This window comes from Bos indicus, chromosome 28 (assembly GCF_029378745.1).
Source record: "Bos indicus isolate NIAB-ARS_2022 breed Sahiwal x Tharparkar chromosome 28, NIAB-ARS_B.indTharparkar_mat_pri_1.0, whole genome shotgun sequence".
NCBI classification, from domain to species: Eukaryota; Metazoa; Chordata; class Mammalia; order Artiodactyla; family Bovidae; genus Bos; species Bos indicus.
The window spans coordinates 4,170,138-4,195,781 of NC_091787.1; the positions used below are offsets into that span (position 1 = coordinate 4,170,138).

The 25,644-nt window shown below is 42.4% G+C and overlaps 1 protein-coding gene across 2 annotated transcripts in view; it reads left to right on the forward strand.

Annotated features, from left to right (window-relative positions):
* Positions 1-25,196, forward strand: part of GNPAT (glyceronephosphate O-acyltransferase) — a 40,531-nt gene extending 15,335 nt beyond the window's left edge. For both annotated transcript variants that reach the window (XM_070781972.1, XM_070781973.1), the window contains 14 exons: positions 4,136-4,312; positions 6,477-6,606; positions 10,163-10,290; positions 10,602-10,677; positions 10,945-11,096; positions 11,215-11,345; positions 12,750-12,973; positions 16,189-16,431; positions 18,231-18,310; positions 19,184-19,324; positions 19,592-19,691; positions 19,775-19,868; positions 20,477-20,538; positions 24,901-25,196. In XM_070781972.1, the coding sequence (XP_070638073.1) occupies positions 4,136-4,312; positions 6,477-6,606; positions 10,163-10,290; positions 10,602-10,677; positions 10,945-11,096; positions 11,215-11,345; positions 12,750-12,973; positions 16,189-16,431; positions 18,231-18,310; positions 19,184-19,324; positions 19,592-19,691; positions 19,775-19,868; positions 20,477-20,538; positions 24,901-24,944 (1,782 nt within the window). In that variant the 3' untranslated portion in view covers positions 24,945-25,196. The remainder of the gene's footprint in view (positions 1-4,135; positions 4,313-6,476; positions 6,607-10,162; positions 10,291-10,601; positions 10,678-10,944; positions 11,097-11,214; positions 11,346-12,749; positions 12,974-16,188; positions 16,432-18,230; positions 18,311-19,183; positions 19,325-19,591; positions 19,692-19,774; positions 19,869-20,476; positions 20,539-24,900) is intronic.
* Positions 25,197-25,644: the final 448 nt, after the last annotated feature.

The window sequence follows — 25,644 nt, forward strand, 5'->3', positions numbered from 1 at the left end:
TTATGTCTGCATTTAAGAGACCATTCAGGTTTGTGAGATGTAGAATAGACTGAAGAGGGGCCACACTGGGCACAAGCAGTTGGAAGACTAGCTTCTTTTAGGTTTCCAGGAAGAGGGCTCTGTCGGGATGGCATATCTGTTGGGCAAATAAGAAGCACAGCTGCACAGAATAAGAGACCAGGTCATTCTCTGCTCCTCTGGTTTCCTCCAGTGCCTTCAAGAAGTCATTCCTCCTGAACAACAAGCCTGTTAACTTGTGTTCTTCATCTATTCACATCCTTCCTGTCTCCAGGTGTCTTGTCTTGCCTGCTCCCAGCTTTCTTTGCTGGCTCAAACTGGCATGTACATTTCCTATCTGGAGGAAGGTCCCCTCCTGGCCTTGTATTCTTTCTTTTAAATCTCCATTTCTCTTTCCCTTCTTATCCTGACTCCTTAGAAGTATAGGCTGCCCTCTTCAGTTCAGTTCAGTCGCTCAGTTGTGTCTGACTCTTTGTGACCTCATGGACTGAGGCATGCCGGGCTTCCCTGTCCATCACCAACTCCCGGAGCTTACTCAAACTCATGTCCATCGGGTTGGTAATGCCATCTAACCATCTCATCCTCTGTTGTCCCCTTCTCTTCCTGCCATCAATTTTTCTCAGCATCAGGGTCTTTTCCAATGAGTTGGTTCTTTGCTTTAGGTGGCCAAAGTATTGGAGTTTCAGCTTCAGCATCAGTCCTTCCAATGAATATTCAGGATTGATTTCCTTTAGGACTGACTGGTTGGATCTCCTTGCAGTCCTTGCAAGGTTGGATCTCCTTGCAGGGACTCACAAGAGTCTTCTCCAACACCACAGTTCAAAAGCATCAATTCTTTGGTGCTCAGCTTTCTTTATAGTCCAACTCTCATATGCATACATGACTACTGGAAAAACCATAGCTTTGACTAAACAGACCTTTGTCACTGAAAGTAATGTCTCTGCTTTTTAATATGCTGTCTAGGTTGGTCATAACTTTTCTCCCAAGGAGCAAGCGTCTTTTAATTTCATGGCTGCAGTCACCATCTGCAGTGATTTTGGAGCCCCCCAAAATAAAGTCTGTCACTGTTTCCATTGTTTCCCCATCTATTTGCCATGAAGTGATGGGACCAGATGCCCTCCTCACATCCCAGTTTCAGAAGTTCATTTGCTGAAATTCATCCAGTAAAAGTTACTGTGAGTCTCCAAGTAACCCGATCCCAGGGACCCACTTAGTCCCCACTTGGTCAGTTATTGCTGTGTCCCTGTCGTTGGACACTCTTCTTCAGGCTGTCTTACCTGGACGCCTGTGACATCATACAAATGGTTCTCTTCTTACATCTTCCTTGTTAATCTATTTTATGTGTTTTTACATCTGCCAATGTTTCTCAGAATTGAATCTTAACAACCTCTTTCTCTTCCTGTCTATAGTCTCCCTGATCGATTTTATCCATTCTCATCATTTCAGTTTTCATCTATAGTCTGATGATATCCAAACGATATCTCTACCCTTGGCTATATTATTGGCATTCAGAATTTTATCTCCGACAGCCCTATTCCCTGCTGGATATCTAAGTTCTGTGTCTCACAAATACCTCAAAATCAGTATATCTACCTTTTTAACCCCTGCAGTGTCCCCGGTCTGCATCCTCTATTCAGAGGATGGCCCTACTACCCATTCTTTTGCCTAAAACTGAGCGTCACACTGCCCTTACCCTTCTCTTCAGCACCCATTATCACCTTTGGGGCTCTTCTGTCTCTGGTCTGAACTATCTTGATAGTTTTCCAAGTGTAGTCCCTTTCCTAGGCTCATTTCCTGAAATCCATTCCCACCAAATCCTTGAGTCCTCCTTTTTCCCTTTTTCTAATTCTGCCTTTCTGTCCTCTCGTCCTCATTAGCCTTTCCTAGGATTACGTGCTTAATTATGTCACCAGTAACTTTAATTCTCATGTACCCCAGTCTGCCTTCCAGACTGCCCAGGATCTGTGTCAGTGTAGCTCTCTCATGTCACCAGGTACCGGGCTGCTCCTGGGTGGATGGGCAGAGTCGTGCACATCAGTGATCTCCAGACTTGAGATCCCTTCTTACATCAGTCCCTTCCCGTCCCCTAAATCTGCCAAACCTTAAGCTCTTATTAGACTCTACCCTTCTTGCCATTAGCAAACAATCATATTTTTACTTTGGAATAATGAAAAAGATTAGAAATTATTTTCCTCAAATTCCTGTTCCTTATCTTGAGGTGTGTCTCTATCTGCACCCTCTCCATGTGTGCTTTAGTCTGGGCTCGGTGACAAGGCCTCTGTGTTCCGGGCCAAGATGAGCACACGTTAATCTCTTCTGAGACTTCTAGCAGAAGCCTCTCCCTGTCTCTATCTTCAGCCTTTCTTTCTCTGTTGATTCTTCCCTTAATCTGACAACAGGTCCAATGCCACCAAACTTTACACTTAAAAATAGTTAAAATGGTAAATTTCATGGTATTATATTTTATCATAGTTTTTTAAATGCAATGATGATATAAAGACAAGAAACAGGGCTAAGGCTTTTCCAAGTTTGGAAACATTTTTACTGTAACTGTTGTCCTCTCTATTCTCCTCATTCAGACTTTTCAGTTATTCACTCTGTGGCCACTGTCTTCACTTTCCCACCTCCTGTTCATTCAGTCTCCGGCCTGTTTATATTCAGTGTTGGTTGTGTTCTGATCATATCACTAAACCTTTCTTGCTTCATCACTTTTCTGAGTATAAGGATATAGTGTAAGGATAAGCTCTGAGTAAAACAAGGGAGTGCCAGTTAAGAGGAAGCAATTTATCTTGGTCCCACAGTCTTGGGCCTGTTGAACTGGCTCCTCAAAAACTCAGACACAGGGACTTGCTGGTGATCCAGTGCTTAAGACTTTGCCATCCAGTGCAGGGGCTACGATCCCTGGTTGAGGACTTAAGATCCCATATGCCTCACAGCCAAAAACCAGAACATAAAACAAAAGTAATATTGTAACAAATTGATGAAGACTTTAAAAATGGTACACATTTAAAAAAAATCTTAAAATGTTAGAGAAAAGCTGAGATATGGAGCTATGCTATGCTATGCTAAGTCACTTCAGTCGTGTCCGACTCTGTGTGACCCCATAGACGGCAGCCACCAGGCTCCCCCGTCCCTGGGATTCTCCAGGCAAGAACACTGGAGTGGGTTGCCATTTCCCTCTCCAGTGCATGAAAGTGAAAAGTGAAAGCGAAGTCGCTCAGTCATGTCCGACTCCCAGCGACCCCATGGACTGCAGCCTACCAGGCTCCTCCATCCATGGGATTTTCCAGGCAAAAGTACTGGAGTGGGATGCCATTGCCTTCTCCGAAGTAGAGGATAATTATACACTTGTGAAAGTACTAAATGCCACTGACTTATTTCCTTTGATATGGCAATTTGTGTGTTAAATTCACCTCAGTTTTTTCAAAAAGTGAAACTCCTTCATTGCATGTAACTGGGGAGATTGGGGCTCTAACATCCCATCCTTGTCTTTAAGAGCATTCTCTTTTAGTAAGAACAAATATAATTTATTACATAGATTTCAGTCTTTTTCAAAGTGCTTTTTTAGGGAGAAGTTAAAGGAACAGATTAGGCTTCTTTGAGGATAGAAGCTGTGACTTGTTCGTCTCCAGGCACTTGACAGTCCCAGCACACAGCCAGCATTTTGTTCTCTGTACAGAAAGATGTGGCATGCCATATGAATGAAGAGCATTCCATTGTGAGGTCATGAATTTCACTAGTTATCCTTTGATAGTTCAGAGATTTTTGTACCAGTGTCCTGCATATCTGATACAGTGAGTGGTTATTTCAATAGAATCTTATATTTTCACCTTGTATGTTGTTACCTTGTAATAGCACTAAGCAATTAGATGAAGAGATACAATAATCTACTGAAAGTAACTCTCAAAGTATATGCTCTCAGACACTAGATTTTGAGCAGCAACTTAGAGAATTTGGATATAAGCTTAAATCATATCCATTTAAATTAGGAAGAAAACATGCCATTTGTGAGTTATATAACATTAGTCCGTTTGGAACTGGTCCTGCTGATTTGAGCAAAAAGAATTTGGACTTTTTTTTTTCCTCCCCAGAAATTTATCCCTGCTTTCCCTTTTAGCTTTCCAAGGAATCCCTTCAACCTGTCGAGGTCCTCCGAGAGGAAGCCTGTGAGATCCTGGATGAAATGAGCCACAAGCTGCGTCTAGGAGCCATTCGGTTTTTTGCCTTTGCCCTGAGTAAAATATTTAAACAGATTTTCTCAAAAGTGCGTGTAAATGAAGAAGGGATTCAGAAAGTGAGTATTGCTTGTTAAAAAACAATCTCTTCTTCAACCCCTCACAGTTTCTTCAACTCAGAGGTGTCCCACTTTGCACTGGATGAGCAGCTCCTGGTTATCAAGCGGCATCCAGCCTGAGCAGAAAGCAGCTCTGCCTCTCTGATGGGTGTTTCTCCCTCTTCCCTTCAGACCTGCAGGCTTCAGACAAACCGACTTACTCACAGACTTGACAGACTAGGCTAACGTCAGATGTTCACTGAGTAGTAAGAGAGTTTCTGTGTATGTTTCTCCGAGATTCTACAACATTTTCTTGTTACTCACACACCTTTCTGGCGTGTTTTTCCTGTAAACAAAGACATTCTCTTGTGGTATAATTATCAAAATAAGCAAATTAACATGGACACAACGCTGGTAATACAGATCTTTTTCATGTTTCACCAGCTGTCCCAGCTCTGTCACATACAGGCAAGGAAAGCCCTATGTCATATGTCACAGTCAGCTTCCATATCTCTTTGGAATTTTAATCTAGACCAATTCCTTAGTCTTTGTTTGTGTTTCATGAAACTACTTTTGAAGAAACAGACCAGGTGTTTCCCGCTGCCCCTTGATCTGGATTGGAGCTGCTTTCTCACGCAGGCTAAGGCCGCGTCCTCCGTGTGTCAGCCTGCGAGCACGTGGCCTCTGTGTGCTTGTTCCTGGTAATGTTCACGCTCATCAGTTGGTCACCTCGCTCTGCCATGTTTCTCCACTCAGTTACTCTCTGTCCCCTTGTAATGAATACACGTCTTGGGGAGTGCTTCAGGTTCCTGTTTTTCATCATACTTTCCTCTGTTAGTCTTTATACCCACTGATGATTTTTGCTTGAATCCAGTTATTACTCTTATGATTGCCAAATGCTGGTTTTTCTAATTGCATCACTCCTGTCATTTAATACTTTTTTTCTGGGAACAAGAGCTTTCTCTATGAAGATTATTTTATCTATTTATTTTTTAATACATTTTTTAATTTACTTGAAAGCTCTTACCTTCATTGGACTTCCTGCTCATGCCTTTTAATGCTGTGTTTTTATTCAGTCATCTACTTTGCTTCCAAGTATTTCTTCTTTTTCCTCCTGTGACTAATTTCTAAATTGCTGACTTACTATTTGGATCTCTGCTGGAGGGTGTTTGGTACAGTGCTGGGGCAGGGGATGTTGCTGGCTAGATCCTAACTGATAACAAACTACCTTACCTCAGTTGATTGTGTACTTAGATTTCAGAAGAACAGACTGTATGTTGACACACTGGGTATTTTTGAGGTTGCTAGCCTGAGAAATGTATTGGGAAGTTCATTTGCATTTGTCCCTGCTGCTGCTGCTGCTAAGTCACTTCAGTCGTGTCTGACTCTGTGCGACCCCATAGATGGCAGCCCATCAGGCTCCGCCGTCCCTGGGATTCTCCAGGCAAGAAGTGGGTTGCCATTTCCTCCTCCAGTGCGTGAAAGTGAAAAGTGAAAGTGAAGTCGCTCAGTCGTGTCTGACTCTTGGCGACCCCATGGACTGCAGCCTACCAGGCTCCTCCATCCATGGGATTTTCCAGGCAAGAGTACTGGAGTGGGGTGCCCTACTACCGGGCATCCACTCTCCCCTGAGTCCAGTGTATAAATAGAAAAGTACCATTCCTTTTCTTGGTCCTAACAATGTGTAATTTTTTTTTTTAAATCTCTGAGAGAGAATTTCTTGCTCTCTCTTCCTACAAACCACCAGTCAGTCTAGTACAACAACTAACTGTTGACTTCTTAACTCAATCTGACTTCAGATTTGTTCCCAGTTCCCCGTGAACATTAGTGGCATGACTATGTCACAACCAAGGAAGCTGAATAAGGCTTAGGCCTTATTTACAAATTTATGTGTGTAATATCAAACAATGCATGTAAAATGCTTAATTGCTGCTCAACTAATGTATGTTAGTGATCATCACCATTACTATTATTATGATCTGTAAATTTTAAATTTTTAATATTCTTGCATTATGTGAGATTATTTAGCTAGAACTCAGAAATAAGTTTTGTGTATGTGGTCAGAGAGGCAGAAAAACATTGTTAGTGTTCCCCCAGTAGCACATTCTTCCACTTTCTGATATAAGGTACAGTTTTAATAAGCGTGAAAGCTGAAAGTGTTCCAAGTGTAACCTTTGTCTTAAAGCTCCAGCGAGCCATCCAGGAGCATCCAGTTGTCCTGCTGCCCAGTCATCGGAGCTACATCGACTTTCTGATGTTGTCTTTCCTTTTGTACAACTATGACTTACCTGTGCCGGTCATAGCAGCAGGAATGGGTATGCTTCGGTCTTCTACTTTCTTTTTTTTTGTTCTTATAAAAATTAAAGTGTTCACTGGAACAATTTTAACAATTCCAAGGAAGTTGAAGAAAATGATGAAAATATAATAGCCTGTCCCTCCTTCCTTCTGGTTCCAGGTGTAATGGTTGGACTGAGTCCTCCGTGTTGTGCTCTACTGGCCTGGGCAGACATAAGCAAGCGTATGTGCACGTAGGGCTTTTGGTTTAGGTTGAAAAAGGAGAGTATACTACCCTACTGGTGGTTTTTTTTTTTTCCCCCCCGATGGTGCATCGGTGACTATCTCTATAGGTCAATAAATAGATCTAAACTTTTTTTAAAAAGTAAAAAAATTTTTAAAAATCTGAAGGGACTTCCATGGCGATCTGTTGATTAAGACTTCACATTTCTAATGCAGGGATGCGGGTTCAGTCCCTGGTCAGGGAACTAAGATCCCACATGCTGTGCAGTACAGCCGTAAAATAAATATTTTAAATCTAAAAAAAAAAATAGGTCTAAACTCTTTTTACTATTTTTCAATTGTGTTAAAATGCATAAAGCATAAAATTTGCCATCTTCATCATTTTTCAGTGCACACTTCAGTGACATAAAGTTCACACTGTGGTACTACAGTCTATCCACTGAAGTCTTCTCATCTTGCAAAAATGAAATTCTGTCTTCATTTAACACTTAACCTCTCATTCTATTCTCCCTGCATCCCCTGGCAGCCACTATTCTGTTAATGCTTCCTATCTCTACAAATTTGACTATGCACTACCTTCTGCAAGTGGAATTACACAGGATTTGTCCTTCTCTTGCCAGCCTGTTTCACACAGCGTAGTGTTCTCGAGGTTCATCCGTATTGTAGTATCCGTCAGAATTTTCTTTTTTTTTTAAGGCTAAATAATACCCAGTGTATTGTTATGCGGTTGCTAAGTCATGTCCGCCTCTTCGCAGCCCCAGGGCCTGCGGCATGCCAGGCTTCCCCGCCCTTCACTGTTTGTATAGACTGGATTTGGTTTACTCATTCATCTATCCCTGGAGACTCGGGATGACTTTGTGGCTGTTGTGAATGGTGCTGCAGTGAGTGTAGATGGATAAATACCTGTCTGAGGCTCTGCTTTCAGTTCTTCCAGATATGTACCCAGAAGTAGAATTGCTGGGTTAGATGGTAATTTTATTTTTAATTTTTTGAGGAACTGCCATTTTGTTTTCTGTAGTGGCTGCACCCCAGCAGTGCATGCAGGTTCACTTTCTCCACATCCAACCAACACTGATTATTTTCTGGTTTTTTAGATTTTTTTCTTTTGTTGTTAATAATAGTCTTCATAATGGGTTTGAAGTGATATCTCGTCATGAGTATTTGTATTTCCCTGGTGATTAGTTATGTTAAGCATCTTTTCATATGCTTGTTGGCCAGTTCTATATCCTCTTCAGAGGAGTATTTTAAGTCTTTTGGATTGTTTCTTTTCTTTGTTGATGAGTTGTAGGAATTTTTTATATATTCTGTATCAGATATGTGATTGTAAATATTTTATCCCTTTTCACTCTGTTGATTGTATCCTTTGATGAATGGAAGTTTTTCATTTTGATTTACAGTCAGTGGTCTGTATCCACAAGTTCTGTATCCATGGATTTAACCAGCCATAGATCAAAAATATTTGGAATAAAAACTCCAGAAAGTTCCAAAAAGCAATAATTGAACTTGCCATCCACAGGGAACTATTTGCATAGCATTTACAGTATACTTGCAACTATTTACAAGCAGTTGTATTAAGAATTATAAGTAATCTGGAGCTGATTTAAAGTGTACTAAGGTGTGCTAGGTTGTATGCAAATACTCTGCCCTTTTATATAAGGGATTTGAACATCCAAGTGTTTTGGTACCCACAAAGAGTCCCAGAACCAGTCCCCCACGGACTTCTCCCAACACAAGGACAACTGTAGTCCAGTTTGTCTGTTGTTTCTTTTATTTTCCGTGCTTTTGGTCTCATATCCAAGAAATCATTGTCAAATCCAATGTTATAAAGCTTTCTCCCTATATTTTCTTCTAAAAGTTCTATAGACTTAGGTTTTGTATTTAGGTCCTTGATGTGTTTTGGTTTAATCTTTGTATGTGGTGTGACTTCTCTGGTAAGATTCTAACTTCATGTCTAAGATTTTTATTGCTACATAAGATTCAGCAGTGTGTATGTATCATAATGTAGTAGTTTTGCTGTAACAAACAACTCTTCAGTTTATTTTCATATTAGTGCTTTTATTTCTGTAGAATTGATTCCAAGAAGTAGGATTACCAAGGTGAAGAAATTGTTTTTTATCTTCCTTATAGGTAGCCAGGAAAGCTGGGATTCAACCATGTATGCGCGTGCTCAGTCATGTCTGACCCTTTGTGACCCCATGGACTGTAGCCCACCAGGCTTCTCTGTCTCTAGGATTCTCCAGACAAATACTGGAGGGGTGATTTGCCATTTCCTTCTCCAGGGGATCTTCCCAACCCAGGGATCAAACCTGGGTCTCCTGCATTGCAGGCAGATTCTTTACCATCTGAGCCACCTGGATTTAATCAACACCTTTGTTAATAAACCCAGGTGGCACAGTGGTCAATAATCTGCCTGCCAAAGTAGGGGACTAAAGATTGAGTTTGATCCCTGGGCCGGGATGATCCCCTGGAAGAGGAAATGGCAACCCGCTCCAGTATTCTTGCCTGGAAAATTCCGTAGACAGAGGAGCCTGGTGAGCTACAGTCCATGAGGTCACAAAGAGTCAGACACAACTGAGCACTAACAGTAAAATTAAAACTGCCAGGAACCTAAGCACTTTAAAAGCATTTCCATCTATATAGACATGTGAAAAAGTTATTTGAAAATTAGGATAAAATGAAAAGAACTTTTTAAAAACTGATAGTGAACTCTTTCTTTTCATTGTTGAATTTTCTTTTCTAATCTGTGCTTCTAAAAGAATATCAATATTTTTACCTGATGGGTAAAAAGGAAAGGAGAGAGTGAGTGAGTTTGGCCTGCCTGTCCAGAGCATGAAGGATGTGTTGATCTGTCGTCAGGGCCAGGCTTCCCAGGTGGCTCAGTGGGTAAAGAATCTGCCTGCCAATGCAGGAGATGCCGGTTTGATCCCCTGGAGGAGGGCATGGCATCCCACTCCAATATTCTTTCCTGGAGAATCCCATGGATAGAGGAACCTGGCCAGCTACAGTCCATAGGGTCTTAAAGAGTTGGACACAAACAACTGAGCACTCACGTTCTGAGGTCAGCAGCAGTACTGACTAAAAAGGTTGGCATGGTGCCACAGTTGAGGCTGCTGCCCCTGTCTCTTGCTGGTCTGGTTGTAGAAGCAGAGGTGCATGGGAAGGAGGGTGCACAAGGTAACCCCCTTACCAGCACCTGCCCACCGAGGCCGTTCTTTCCCATAATCCCATTAGATGTTTCTTCTTAAGATGAGGAGTGTCTTACATACATAAAACCTGTCTTAATAGAATTTGACTTGAGGTATTTATAGGAAGTTGCACTCTGTGGATAAATATTAACCAGCCTGTCTTTGGTAGACTTCCTGGGAATGAAGATGGTTGGTGAGCTGCTGCGGATGTCGGGGGCTTTCTTCATGCGGCGCACCTTTGGTGGCAATAAGCTCTACTGGGCCGTGTTCTCCGAATATGTGAAAACCATGTTACGGGTAAATGCAAATAACTACCCAGTACTTTCAAGCTGTGCTTTCTTTTCACTGACGTTTGCTGTAAGGTCTTATTTAAATCTTAACTTCCGAGTGGACCACTTAGCTGTTTCTTTCCCCTTGAGGAATGTGTGTAACCTCAGCAATCTGTTTACTCTGCGTGGCTCCCTTGTTTAAGTTTCACTGTGAGCAGTGTTTGCTCAGAGGGCTGGGGAGGGAACTTGGGAAAAGGAATCAAAAGAAGCATTTATCACTTTGAGAGTAGGCAACGGGTTTTGTGTTTTGTTTTGTTTGTTTGTGTTTTCTCTTTAAAGAATGGTTATGCTCCTGTTGAATTTTTCCTCGAAGGGACAAGAAGCCGCTCTGCCAAGACATTGACTCCAAAATTTGGTAGGTTCCTTACAGATTGAAGGAAAAATGCAAACCCAAAGACTTCAGGTGTGGTGTTATCCTAGCTGCTTAATAGAACATGACACTTTCTTTTTTTTTTTTCAAGATATTCTTTACCTTATAAGTACAAGTGTTTCTTTAAAAGTGCAACTGTCTATATTGTATTTATGGGCTTGGTATATAATGTATACTCTTAGTATCTTTCCATGCCCTTGTTTGCTCTCCTTTTCAATATGTATGAAAAGCTCTTTCTCCCTGTGTTTACAGGTCTTCTAAATATTGTGATGGAACCATTTTTTAAAAGAGAAGTTTTTGATACCTACCTTGTTCCAATCAGCATCAGTTACGATAGGATATTGGAAGAAACTCTGTATGCATATGAGCTTCTAGGGGTTCCTAAGCCAAAAGAATCTACAACTGTACGTAAAGCTTGATAGCCAAGCTTGACTTTACTGGAATTTATAGAAAATGCTAGTTTATATGTCAACTAATTTCTGTATTTATTCCTATTTTTCCCCCCTGTTGTGACATTCATAGGGATTGTTGAAAGCCAGGAGAATCCTCTCTGAGAAGTTTGGAAACATTCATGTGTACTTTGGAGACCCTGTGTCGCTTCGATCTCTGGCCGCTGGGAGGATGGGGCGGAGCCCGTATAACTTGGTTCCCAGGTGCAAGGCCTGTGTTTTCCTAACTGACATAGAAACAAGGACAAAAATCTAAAAGTGTAAATTGTAATTCTCGAGTTGACCACTTGCAGAACTGAAACTCGCTTTTCTGAGATGATAAGAAGAGAAAGCTTCAATTAATGTGTTTTCCAGACAGCTGCATTGTGCATATTAAACGTGCCAAGCCAGACAGTGCTAAAACAAACACAAGACGCCATTGCCTGCTCTCAAAGTGACAGATGTTTCTTCTGATTCCCTCTCCCCAGGCTCCCTCCCCAGTAACCTACAAACTTAAAAGCACAAACGAGAAAAGTGTGTTAACAAGCACGTGTGTGGCAATTGTTGAGCACTTTTGGTAGGCCAGCCAGAGTATTTATTTTTGATCCTGGAAAGGACTGTTTAGTAATAGTGAATGCGAGTGAGTCCCTGTTCCCAAGAAGGTTATAGTTTTATGGGCAAGGAAACATGTTAGGTTCTCTCAGGATGCAGCTGCAAATGCACATTTGGGGGTTTTCTTAATGCAGAGAAGTACACCTGCGGGAGTAAAGGATACAGACCACCTGCTCAGCCAGGCCTCACGTGACTGCAGCATCGTTCATAATTTATCTGCAGTGCCAGTGGTCCCACAGCAGCTCCAGCTTCATTAGCTATCAGAAGCAGATAGTTAGATTTTTGTGGCCACAAGCTTCACTCTTTCAGTCTCAAATTGGCCAATTGTATCCATTACCAGGGAGTTCTCATTGGCTACAGCTTTCACATTATTTTGTGGGTTATTATGTGACTGCTGTCAGGTCATATGCATATCCACGGTCCAACCAGCTGAGTGGGTTCCTGATATTATGCAGTGCAGTGTTTAGTGATCCAGGCATGAGGAGTGTAAGGTGAGGACCCTGGCAACACCGGGCAGGTGCCCTGAAACTTCTCAGAAGGACAGTGTGGCAGTCAGGCCCACTGTACAGCCTAGCAATGCAGACATGAGCAGTTGTCAACAGAACATATACCTGTCATAACCTGATTGGTGTGTTCTACAAGAGACACGTTCAAAAGACTATGGATTTGAACGAGGCATAGTAGTTCAGTCCAGTGGAGGAGGCATCAGTTTTCACAAAAGAAGTGATCTGTCCCACTTACAGAGCAGCAGAAGTGTTGTTTTGCCTGAAATCAGGGATAATAGAACCCTGTTAACTTGAGTAATTTTAATCACCTGTCAAGAGCATGCTCTCAAGGTGAACAGACAGATCACACTTTAGTAAAGTGCAGGTATATTTTTTCAATGTGACCTGAGAGAATTCAGTTGGCATAAAGCATGAGAATCCTCTAAAGGGTCTGTCTTCTCCCGTTCCCTTCTCCTCTCACGTTGTCTCAGTAGCAGAACTGTGATTGCTTGTTCTGTATTCTTCCTTTTAGATATATTCCTCAGAAACAGTCAGAGGAGATGCACACCTTTGTGACTGAAGTTGCCTATAAAATGCAGCTTCTCCAAATTCAAAACCTGGTCCTGAGCCCGTGGCCGCTAATAGTTGCTGTCCTGCTTCAGAACCGGCCATCCATGGACTTTGATGCCCTGTTGGAAAAAACTTTATGGCTGAAAGGCTTAACCCAGGCCTTCGGGGGGTTTCTTACTTGGCCTGGTACGTATGTGGGACATATGTGGTGAGAATGCTTGCTTTTTTTATTTATTAAATTTGGAAAGCTAAACATGAAAAAAACCCATATCGGACTTTGAGCAAAGCATTGCTCAGAGAAAGAAAGCTTAGTCTGTTTTTATACTATAGGACATTGACCATAGCTTGTTGATTACTTGAGAATAATTGTCTATATGTCATGTCTCACTGTGAGACTCCAAGTAGATAGAGGACTAGAACACCCTCCTTTGTATCCAGTGGAGTGGGGAATAAATGATGACTCTTCGTACTCCACATATTCTTCCCGCTACACCGACCTCTTTTTACCACATATTTGCAACCCTTTGCCTTACTGGATTGTAAGGATTAAAGGGCTAGTCTTGCAGAACTGTATACAATTCTCTGATAATAACAGCTTTGAAAACCTCATTGGAGTTGTGAGTACTATGCTCAGAGTTTGGAATATATATGACAGTAGTTAGCTTAAGTTACTTTCAATCTCTTTGATTTAAAATTGTAGAGACTGCAATTGAAAATGCAATCTTTTGAGGGGGGCACACCCATAACATACAGGATCTTAGTTCCCCAACCGAGGATCAAACCTGCGCCCCTACATTGGAAACGTAGAGTTTTAACCACTGGACCTCTAGGGAAGTCCCAGAATGCAGTCTTTTTAAGACCATACAATTATATATAGTCAGATACTTACTGACTGTTCACTCATTAAACCTGGGGAGTACCAGGGGTACAAAGATGAACAAGATGTAAACCCTGTTCTGGATAGAAGGCAGGATGGTTGGTGACGTGTAAACTAGTCATTCGTTGAAATAAAGACAGAGAGCTATGGACAGACTGCTGAGGTTACTGAGAATAGTGCATGGGAAAGGGCCCACACTCAGCAAGGTGTGACTTGTAAACCAGCCTTGAAGGGCACTAGGAGCCCTTCAGGAAGACAGCTGGGGAGGAGCATGGCTAATGCAGGGAGTAGGAACACGCAGTGAGGGGGCGACAGCACTGGGCGTCTCTTGACCCGCTGGTGACGGGTGACGTTAGAGCACTGGCTTTGGGGAAGGAGTGATGGAGATGGACATGTGGACAAAGGCTGGATCCCAGAGGCCTGCTGTCTTGGAGTCTGGACTAGAGTTGGAGGTCACAGAATGCAGCTGTGGATTTAGGCAGGGAAGTATGGCGGATTGGCCTTAGGAAGTAGCCAGATTTCAGTTTAAAGATGGACCACGGTGGGGAGGGACTGGAGTCAGGGAGACAAGCAGGAAGACTGCCATTCAGAGATGAGCACTCAGGCAGCAGAGCCAGGCAGCCGCAGAGGGCAGCGTGGCTGACAGGCCTGGAGGCATTACTTACAGGAGTGCTGGTCAGCCGAGTGTTGATCACCAGTAGGGAAGTAAGGATGAATCATACATCTCTTCCCAGTATTGTAATGGTCTGATAGGAGGCACAGGACATGTTGATTGTAATATAAGGCATAAAGTTGTGAAAGAGGAATACCCAGAAACATATGAAAATGGAGGCACCTGTCTTTCTGAGGTGTTTTGCTTTTTCCAGAGGGGATAAATATGTGGCTAATCCATAGCTAAAAGTACCTGTGCAGCCACCATGACAGCTGTAGTTGTCATTAATACAAAGTGAGAGTCGGTTGGTAAGTTCCAGAAGTCAGGTACCAGAAATGATCAAACACAGTTTCTAATTTAGAACGTGGTGTGTATATTTGGTTCCTTTTTTGCTTTTTTACCCAGATTATTTCATATTCTTAAGCATTCTCATGTCTAGGCTGTGATATGCATATTATTATATTATATATGTAAAATAAATCGTATTGTATTGTATATATAGTGTCACGCACTGTATCATTACCATGAACAACCTGAGACAAGGCAGATTAGTCCAGAGTGAATGTGATTGAATCTGGAAGGAAAAACTTCGCCTCCCACTTGTCCCTTCCATGAAGCATTCAGAACCTGTTGTCCCGCTTGAGCAGCGTGCCTCCTTTACACACCTGTCAGCCAGCTCTTCGGAGAAGGCAGTGGCACCCCACTCCAGTACTCTTGCCTGGAAACTCCCATGGACGGAGGAGCCTGGTGGGCTGCAGTCCATGGGGTCGCTAAGAGTCAGACATGACTGAGCAACTTCACTTTCACTTTTCACTTTCATGCATTGGAGAAGGAAATGGCAACCCACTCCAGTGTTCTTGCCTGGAGAATCCCAGGGACTGGGGAGCCTGGTGGGCTGCCGTCTATGGGGTGGCACAGAGTCGGACACGACTGAAGCGACTTAGCAGCAGCAGCAGCCAGCTCTTTGTCTCAGGGTAAGAATAAAATGAGTTCCCTTATCAAGAATATTGTTAAATACTCCCATCTCTTTTATCATGCTTATAATTCTAACTCCTCAACTATCTCTTGGCCGGTGGAGTGTCGGGTGCTGACGTACCAGAAATTGTTATGAACCTACTTCTTCAGTTACCTTTGATACAGGAAAACCAGAAAAGTCTCCTTGGTGTCCCTTTGTACTCAGGGAGACGTGAAGCTTGGAGGGCGCCTGTTCGGGTTGCCCTTTGGTTTACCTCCAAAGTTGTAAAGTGATATTCTTGCCATCTTGGAATTTAGGTGTGTCGCATATCTTCTTTAAAAAAAAAAAATTTTAATTTATTTATTTTTGGCTGCATTGGGTCTTAGTTGAGGCTGCAGGCTTAACTGACGTGTAGTATGTGGAATTTTAGTTCCCTGACCAGGGTTGAACCCACGTTAGAAGGGTAGAACCACCCATTAGAAGGCATGTTCTTAATCACTGGACCCCCCTCCCCTCCCCAGGGAAGTCCCTAGCATGTATTCTTGTCTTAGTATTCTTAGATTCACATATGTGATTTTCTTGTCATGTAACTTGATATTACAAAAATGTGATTCCTGAGAAAGTGTTGGCTTTCAAAATGGGAGTTGATGTGCATTTCAGAATGGCTAACAGATTTGGGGTAGATGAAAAAGTATGTTATATGTCCTTAAAAAGAGTTGATTTATGATATACTGCTTTTAAAATATCCTTCCCATGTAGTATCATTACCTCATTTGGTGGGGCTAAAACCAGTACCTGTACTTAACAGTAAATGTGTCATTTCACTAGCGTTAATTCATACTAGGGGTAAGACCCCCAGCAGTGACCCAGCCCATTTCTTTGCCATTTCCCTGAATGAATTGTCCTTGCCTATTTAGATAATGAAGCTGCTGAAGCAGTTATCCAGTCCAGCATTCTTCTGCATTCCAACATCGTCAGCCTCGTCAAAGACCGGGTGATTCTGAAAATGGAGTGCGGAGACTCGGAACTGGTGGATGGACTCATTTTCCAGCATATCACCCTCCTCATGTGCTTGGCATACAGGAACCAGCTGCTCAACGTTTTTGTCCGTCCGTCCTTAGTCGCTATGGCATTGCAGATGACACCTGGGTTCAGGAAAGGTAACTTTTGGTACCATGGTCTTGAATTCTGGAAGAGACCTGGCCATTCAGTCCCATGTAGGGAGCAACATTTGAAGCTTTAAATGCCGTGCCACGTGTGTGCAGCCCACACCCCAGCAAGGGAAGGGCCTGTACTAAGAATTAGTCAGGTTTTTCCTCCTAAATACATGACTAACTGCCTAAAACTCGGGAATTGCAAAGGACCTAAAAAAATGATCTAATCTAAACATCTCCTTTTATAAATGAGGAACACTAGGCTTAGAAATTTCTGACTACTTGAGGGTATGAGACGAGAGCACAGCTCTCCATTGCCTGGTCTGATGCGCTTTCTCTGATGTCACTTCCCTCAGCCGACAGAAGCAGACGGGGTGGGTGAACAGTCCCAGCGATGTGTGAGTGCTCATATACAGGAGCGTGCTGGTCGCACCGAGGAGTATAACAACAAGTGGAGCCGTGTTTTTCACAGAAACCTGTAGTCAGGGCTGCACTGTAGAATTTTTGGAGGCTGAGTTCCTTCCCCGAAAGCCTCTGATTCAGTTGGTTGTTTTTGTGTTTGTCATCCAGAGCTCTGTAGATCATTTTAAGGAAAAGCCAGAGTGGAGGTACACTGGGCTCAGCTGCAGACCTTTAGCCTTGGAAGGAAATGTCATTTTGTGAATGAGGAAACTGGGGCCCAGAGGGGTCAGACAGCTTAGCTCAGGACAAAGGAAACTCAGACCTTGATCCTAGTTCTCCCTGAGGCTTCTCACGTTGGGATTCATCCACAGCTGAGGGGCACATACGTAGTCTTCTGGAGTATTTCAGTGTGAACACTCTGAAATTGGAGGCGACCGTTTGTGTCCGCATGGAGGTATATTTTTATGATGAGAAAAGTCATGCCAGAAAGATGAATGTCTGTATCTGATGGGGCAGGAAGACCCACACATCTGAGGGGTAAGACAGTAGTTTCTAGTGTTGTGTGCCAGTGTGTTCTAGTGCCAAAGATGGGGTAGAGACATCGGCAGATGTTAATGTGGAAGGAAGGGAGGAAGCCATTCCTTTCCTTCTCTGCTAGGAAACCATGCACAGGTGAAGTGAAGTGCCCTGGCTTTAAGGCCACTTGCTCATTTCCACACTGACTGATTAGAAGCCTGATTGTAATTCAGCTTCAACCATTGAAATCATACTAGACTGTAGTTTACTTGTGGGTAAAATTTAGATTGTTTATAGCTTCCTTCCCTGGTAGCTCAGCTGGTAAAGAATCCGCCTGCAATGCAGGAGACCCCGTTCTATTCCTGGGTCGGGAAAGTCCCCTGGAAAAGGGATAGGCTACCCACTCCGATATTCATGGGCTTCCCTGGTGACTCAGATGATAAAGAATCCGCCTGCAATGTGGGAGACCTGGGTTCAATCCCTGGGTGGGAAGATCCCCTAGAGGGAGAGCATGGCAACCCACTCCAGTGTTCTTGCCTGTAGAATCCCCATGGGCAGAGGAGCCTGGCAGGCTACAGTCCTTGGGGTCACAAAGAGTTAGACACAACTGAGCAACTAAGCACACAGCATAGCTTCCTTGCCCCTGGAATATGAATAATATGCCTTTAAAATACTACATTTTGAGCTTCAAGAGGAACAGGACATATGTATACCTATGGCTGACTCATGGCAGAAACCAAAGCTATTGTAAAGCAATTATTCTTCAATTAAAAATAAATAAATTTAAAAAAATAAAATACTACATTTTGGAGTATCATGAACTGCTTGGTACTCCCTGCCTGTTTAAAAAGCTGAGTTGTAATTTTGTGTAATGAATTTATTTCCAGAGGATGTCTACAGTTGCTTTCGCTTCCTATGCAGTGTTTTTTCAGATGAGTTCATCTTTCTTCCAGGAAATGCACTAAAGGTAAATCCTTAACTGCAGAAAAGCTGTGTGTTTATGGTGTGAGTTCTGAAAATATTAGGCTTGGATTCACAGGTGTGTCTTCCCTTCCTTCAAGGCTACATGCAGCAGAGAAAGAGACGTGCAAAAGAGAAACATGGACACTTATAGTTCAACAAACTCCGTTTTAATTCTTCACATTTAATCAATAATTTGGGGATTATTTGGTGAGAGGAACCAAATTGTTGAACTGTTAGTGCAGCCACTGTAAAAATAACTAATAGCCAACTATTCTGTTAGAAAATTTACCAATCAGGACGCGTTTTCCAGCACAACTTACTGGAATGATTAGGGTCTTTTGCTTAGAGACAGTGGAGAACAGTGGTCCTGCCTGGTGGTGAGGACAGCTGGTGAAGGATCGGGCCCCTAGGGCTGGACCGCTGGCTTGCAGGCGTGGAAGCAGCACTGGCAAGTGGGTCTGGAGTCTGTCCGTTACGCTGAGGGACACAGGTTTTGTTCAGTAGGAAGTGAGGGCAGCCATTTTGAGCATAACATGATTCTCAGTGTTTTTCGGACTTGCCGCATGCACTTTTGTTTAAATGTGAGGAGAGTATGGCTGTATACAAAGTGAAAGAAGATCTGTTGCCCAGGTAATGGTTTCTGAGGCTTATCAGGTTTTCAGTGTTTACTGTATTTGAGGATCAATATTCTGAGCGTCGAAACAGTGCTGCTCTGGCTCCTAACAACCACAACCGTGGGTCTGGGAAGGGTTGCAGAATTAGCTAGTGTTTCTCTTGTTTCAAGGGTGCATGGCTGCATACACTGAGCCCAGCAGTGGATCATTGACCTAAATTATAAATTTGTGGATGAATTCTGTCTTTTCCCCTCCCCTTCCAGGACTTTGAAGAAGGCTGTTACTTGCTTTGTAAAAGTGAGGCCATACAAGTGATGACGAGGGACATCCTAGTTACAGAAAAAGGAAATTCTGTGTTAGAGTTTTTAATAGGACTTTTTAAACCTTTTGTGGAATCTTATCAGGTGTGTAAATCTTTGCAAGTTCTCCTTCATCCTCCCATAACAAATATAACTGAGACTGTCCTACCCTGTACTTATTTCCGGTCTGAAGAGCAAGTGTCTTCCCCAAGGGAATGGTAGAACTTTTTTTTTGCAAGGGGAGGGGTCTTTATTCTGCCATAGAGGGGCAGAATACAATTAAGAGGGTAAGTGTAAAATTTTTACTGTTCTATTGTAGTTGGCTTCCCTTTTTCACTTTCTGTTCCTCTTATCCCCCCTCTTAAAAATCAGATAATTTGCAAATACCTCTTGAACGAAGAAGAAGACTACTTCACTGAGAAACAGTACTTCATAAGAGTTAGAAAATTCACAAGTCAGCTTCTCGATCAAGGTGAGTCACAACCCTGAAGGCGGTGCTTTCTGTCAGCTGAGAACAAACAGGAGGTCACTCACTCCCTCATCCCTGTGTTTTAGGGGCCTCACAGTGTTACGATGTATTATCCTCCGACGTACAGAAAAATGCCTTAGCAGCTTTTGTGAGGCTCGGTGTGGTGGAGAAGAAGAAGGTGTAAGTAACAGAGCATGATGCCCAGGGTGGGCTCGGGGCGGCGACAGCTCAAAGCAGTCGAACACCGAGTCCATAGAGAGAACTGTGGAGATGCATGTGGTCTAGGAAACATCACGTCATGCTTCACTTCTGCACGTTCTGAGTAGTGAAGTCACTCTGCGTTCCCATGCAGATTTTATGTGGCTATGAATAAAAATTACACTGAAGCAAAGAAAAAATTTGCTTTAGGCCAGCATTTTGGCTTAGACCTAATTATTGAAATTTATAGGTTAATTCTGGAGTAGGAAATGGCAACCCACTCCTTTATTGCCTGAAATATTCCCTGGACAGAGGAGCCTGGTGGGCGCAGTCCATTGGGAGCAAAGAATTGGACATGACCGAGGGATTGAGTACACGTGCACACATATTGGTTAATTATAAGAAAATCCGAGTGGGGGGCATGTCGTGTGTGTGTGTATCCTTACATATATATTCATATACACACAACTTTCAGCTATTTAAAACTACCCTTGAGGAAGACTATTTAAACATTCTTACTATATAAAAAATGAATGTTGTCTTTTTGTCCTAATTTATGCAGTAAGAAAGCTTATTATTTTTTCTCCTAGAAATAATGATTATATATTTAACGTGAACGAACCTGCCACAACAAAGTTAGAGGAAATGCTTGGTAAGTACCATTTAATAAAATGTGATGGGTTTTCACATTGCATTTAGCAACATATAGTAAAACAGCAAAGTACGGTACTAAATAATTTATCAAAATGAACAGCAGTCAAGCTTTAATACACGCAAAGAACTATTTTTGTTTTGTTTTTTTTTTTATATTCATGGATAAGCTTTATTCCAATGTCTACATAAAAATGAGTTGATGTTAATTAGGAAAAAGTTTTTCCAAAGGGGTTAAAATTTATCAAACAACAGAATTTTGTCCTTCCCTTTAGGCAAAGAACTATTTCTATCATCTAGAGTTTTCTTAAGGAACTAAGAAGAAAACTAACAGAAAACACACCAGGCATAAAATAGACAGTCTTATACAGCATAAAAATGATCCGCTCCTAACATACTAACCAGGGTGCATGATCTAGTCCTGGTGACATCAAGAAGATGCCTCTCCTTCTAGTTTGGATTCATTAGCTCCCATTTCATTGCCAAGGACCTTAGTTTCTTGAATGGGGCCTGAAGCCAGGCCCTTAGCAATGAAAGCATGGAGTCCTAACCACTGGACTGCCTGCTTAGGACTAAAATAGTCTTCTATTTATAGTATGTCTGAAATTTCAGAATACATAACCTTGAAATTCGATTTTGAATTTTGTGGTGGTGGTGTTCAGTTCCTAAGTCGTGTCTGACTCTGCGACCCGTGGACTGCAGCATGCCAGGCTTCCCTGTCTTTCACCATCTCCCAGAGTTTGCTCAAACTCATGTCCATTAAGTTGGTGATGCCATCCAACCATCTCATCCTCTGTCGTCCCCTTCTCTTTCTGCCTTCAGTCTTTCTCAGCATCAGGGTCTTTTCCAGTGAGTCAACTTTACACATCAGGTGGCCAGAGTATTGGAGCTTTAGCTTCAGCATCAGTCCTTTCAATGAATATTTAGGGTTGATTTCCTTAGGATTCACTGGTTTGATCTCCTTACTGTCCAAGGGACTCTCAACAGTCTTTTCCAATACCACAATTCAAAAGCATCAGTTCTGCGGCGCTCAGCCTTCTTTATGGTCCAACTCTCACATCCATGGCTACTGGAAAAACTATAGCTTTGACTACGTGGATCTTTGTTAGCAAAGTGACATCTCTGCTTTTTAATATGTTGTCTAGATTTTTCATAGGTTTTCTTCCAAGAAGCAAGTGTCTTTTAAAATTTCATAGCTGCAGTCACCATCCACAGAGACCACTAAAATTAAGTGTGTCACTGTTTCCATTGTTTCCCCAGCTATTTGCTGTGAAGTGATGGGACCAGGTGCCATAATCTTAGCTTTCTGAATGTTGAGTTTTAAGCCAACTTTTTCACTCTCCTCTTTCACCTTCATCAAGAGGCTCTTTAGTTCCTCTTTGCTTTCTGCCATTAGGGTGGTATCGTCTGCATATTTGAGGTTGTTGATATTTCTCCTGGCAATCTTGATTCCAGTGGTGCTTCAACTAGCCCAGCATTTCGCATGACCTACACTGTATATAAGTTAAATAAACAGGGTGACAATATACAGCCTTGACGTACTCCTTTTCCAGTTTTGAGCCTGTATGTTTATTCCATATCTGGTTCTGTTTCTTCTTGACCTGCATACAGGTTTCTCAGGAGGCAGGTAAGTTGGTCCAGTATTCCCATCTCTTTAAGAATTTTCCACAGTTGGTTATGATCCACAAAGTCAAAGGCTTTAGCATAGTCAGTGAAGCAGAAGTAGATGGTTCATGGAATTCTCTTGCTTTTTCTCTGAGACAGTGGATGTTGGCAATTTGATCTCTGGTTCCTCTGCCTTTTCTAAATCCAGTGTCTACATCTGGAAGTTCTCAGTTCACATACTGTTGAAGCCTAGCTTGAAGGATTTTGAGCATTACCTTGCCAACATGCGAAATGAACGCAATTGTATGGTAGTTTGAGCATTCTTTGGCATTGCCTTCCTTTGGGATTGGAATGAAAACTGACCTTTTCCAGTCCTGTGGCCACTGATGAGATTCCCAAATTTGCTGGCATATTGAGTGCAGCACTTTAACAGCATTATCTTTTAGGATTTGAAATACCTCAACTGGAATTCTGTCACCTCTACTAGCTTTGTTCATAGTAATGCTTCCTAAGGCCCACTTGACTTCACACCGTAGGATGTCTGACTCTAGGTGAGTGACCACACCATTGTGGTTATCTGGGTCATTAAGACCTTTTTTCATTCCAATCCCAAAGAAAGGCAATGCCAAAGAATGCTCAAACCACCACACAATTGCACTCATCTCACATGCTAGTAAAGTAATGCTCAAAATTCTCCAAGCCAGACTTCAGCAATATGTGAATCGTGAACTTCCAGATATTCAAGCTGGTTTTAGAAAAGGCAGAGGAACCAGAGATCAAATTGCCAACATCCACTCGATCATCGAAAAAGCAAGAGAAAACATCTATTTCTGCTTTGTTGACTATGCCAAAGCCTTTGACTGTGTGGATCACAATAAACTGTGGAAAATTCTTCAAGAGATGGGAATACCAGACCACCTGACCTGCCTCTTGAGAAACCTATATGCAGGTCAGGAAGCAACAGTTAGAACTGGACATGGAACAAAAGACTGGTTCCAAATAGGAAAAGGAGTATGTCAAGGCTGTATATTGTCACCCTGCTTATTTAACTTATATGCAGAGTACATCAAGAGAAACGCTGGGCTGGATGAAGCATAAGCTGGAATCAAGATTGCTGGGAGAAATATCAATAACATCAGATATGCAGATGATACCACCCTTATTGGCAGAAAGTGAAGAGAAACTAAAAAGCCTCTTGATGAAAGTGAAAGAGGATAGTGAAAAATTTGGCTTAAAGCTCAACATTTAGAAAACGAAGATCATGGCATCTGGCCCCATCACTTCATGGGAAATAGATGGGGAAACAGTGGAAACAGTGTCAGACTTTATTTTTTGGGGCTCCAAAATCACTGCAGATGGTGATTGCAGCCATGAAATTAAAAGACGCTTACTCCTTGGAAGGAAAGTTATGACCAACCTAGATAGCATATTCAGAAGCAGAGACATTACTTTGCCAACAAAGGTCCATCTAGTCAAGGCTGTGGTTTTTCCAGTGGTCATGTATGATGTGAGAGTTGGACTGTGAAGAAAGCTGAGCACCTAAGAATTGATGCTTTTTATTTATTTATTTATTTTATTTTTTAACTTTACAATATTGTATTGGTTTTGCCATATATCAACATGAATCCACCACAGGTATACACATGTTCCCCATCCTGAACCCTCCTCCCTCCTCCCTCCCCGTACCATCCCTCTGGGTCGTCCCAGTGCACCAGCCCCAAGCATCCAGTATCGTGCATCGAACCTGGACTGGCGACTCGTTTCATCTATGATATTATACATGTTTCAGTGGACTCTGTGGGAGAGGGAGAGGGTGGGATGAATTGATGCTTTTGAACTGTGGTGTTGGAGAAGACTCTTCAGAGTCCCTTGGACTGTAAGGAGGTCCAACCAGTCCATCCTAACTGAGATCAGTCCTGGGTGTTCTTTGGAAGGACTGATGCTAAAGCTGAAACTCCAGTACTTTGGCCACCTCACGCGAAAAGTTGACTCATTGGAAAAGACTCTGATGCTGGGAGGGATTGGGGGCAGGAGGAGAAGGGGATGACAGAGGATGAGATGGCTGGATGGCGTCACCGACTTGATGGATGTGAGTTTGAGTGAACTCCGGGAGTTGGTGATGGACAGGGAGGCCTGGTGTGCTGCAATTCATGGGGTCGCAAAGAGTCGGACACGACTGAGCAACTGAACTGAACTGAAGACCTTTTTTGTACAGTTCTTCTGTGTGCTCTTGCCACCTCTTACTGTCTTCTGCTCTGTTAGGTCCACACCACTCCTGTCCTTTGTTGTGTCTGTCTTTTGCATGATACATTCCCTTGGAGTCTCTAATTTTCTTGAGGAGATCTCTAGTCTTTCCCATTCGTTTGTTTTCTGCTATTTCTTTGCATTGTTCATTTAAGATGTGTTTTTTTAATCTCCCTGCTATTCTTCGGAATTTGGTGAGAGAGGCATAAAGCTAAAATAGACACCAAAACCTTTATTCTGAGGATGATGGAGTTGATTTCTTAATCTCAGAAGTCAATGGTGTGAGAGTGAACATACTGGAACATGCTCGCCTTGAAGTTCAGGAAACCTGGCTGCGGGCACCATGGCCATGCCCATCGCCTCTTTGAGACACTGCTGCTTCTATTAACGGTGCTGCTGTCTCCACTGATTGTTTTTCAGTCTGTAAAACTCTGCACAGATGTCGTGTGTTTTTCTTTCGCCAGTGCCCAAGTGTTGTATGATTTCATGAGCCATCTCTCTGTTTTTACCTTAGGTTGTAAAACACCAGTAGGAAAACCAGCAACTGCGAAGCTTTAATGATTGCCAAATGGTTACGGAAAAATTGGTCGTGTAATTTCTGTCATTCATGGACTCGTATTACAACAAAGAGGGAAGTAAAGGAAGCGACCCATCTTCTCATCCTTTATAAGGCTTCGAGAACAGTGGACTCAGTACAGAGGGAGAGCTATCAAGTTAAGCAGTCAGTGAAATTTGCTCCACAATGGTTAAAAAGACGTTTGTGTCCAACCCTGTGTGTGTTTTAAAATAAAACAGGCTTTTGGAAACATGTTTGGAAATACAAAGCCTAGCTCCTATTTCACTAACACGTTCAACTTACTACATGTATTTAACTGTTATGTTGACTTCTGAATTAAAATGCAGCATCAACTTTATAAAGGCTCTGGCTATCAAAAGAGAACTACTAGAAAGGGCATGTCTTACACTTCTCGTGACTTTCTTTAATTCAGGTTGCCTCAAACAAGTACACATTTGACAAAGATATATAATAAAGTAGCTAGCTTCCATTAAACTTTGCCACCCAAGGGCCTTAATCAGTAAAACTGAATTAGAGAAAGTACATGTGACAGAGAGAAGTTATGCGATGTATCATAAATAGGCTTAACATTTCAAAGGAAGAAAAGTTTGAAATAAGATGGGCAAATAGCAAACCTCTCACCGCTTCTGGAAGGGCATTTAAGCTGAGAATTTGGATGAGATCAGCCAGTCCTCGAAATGT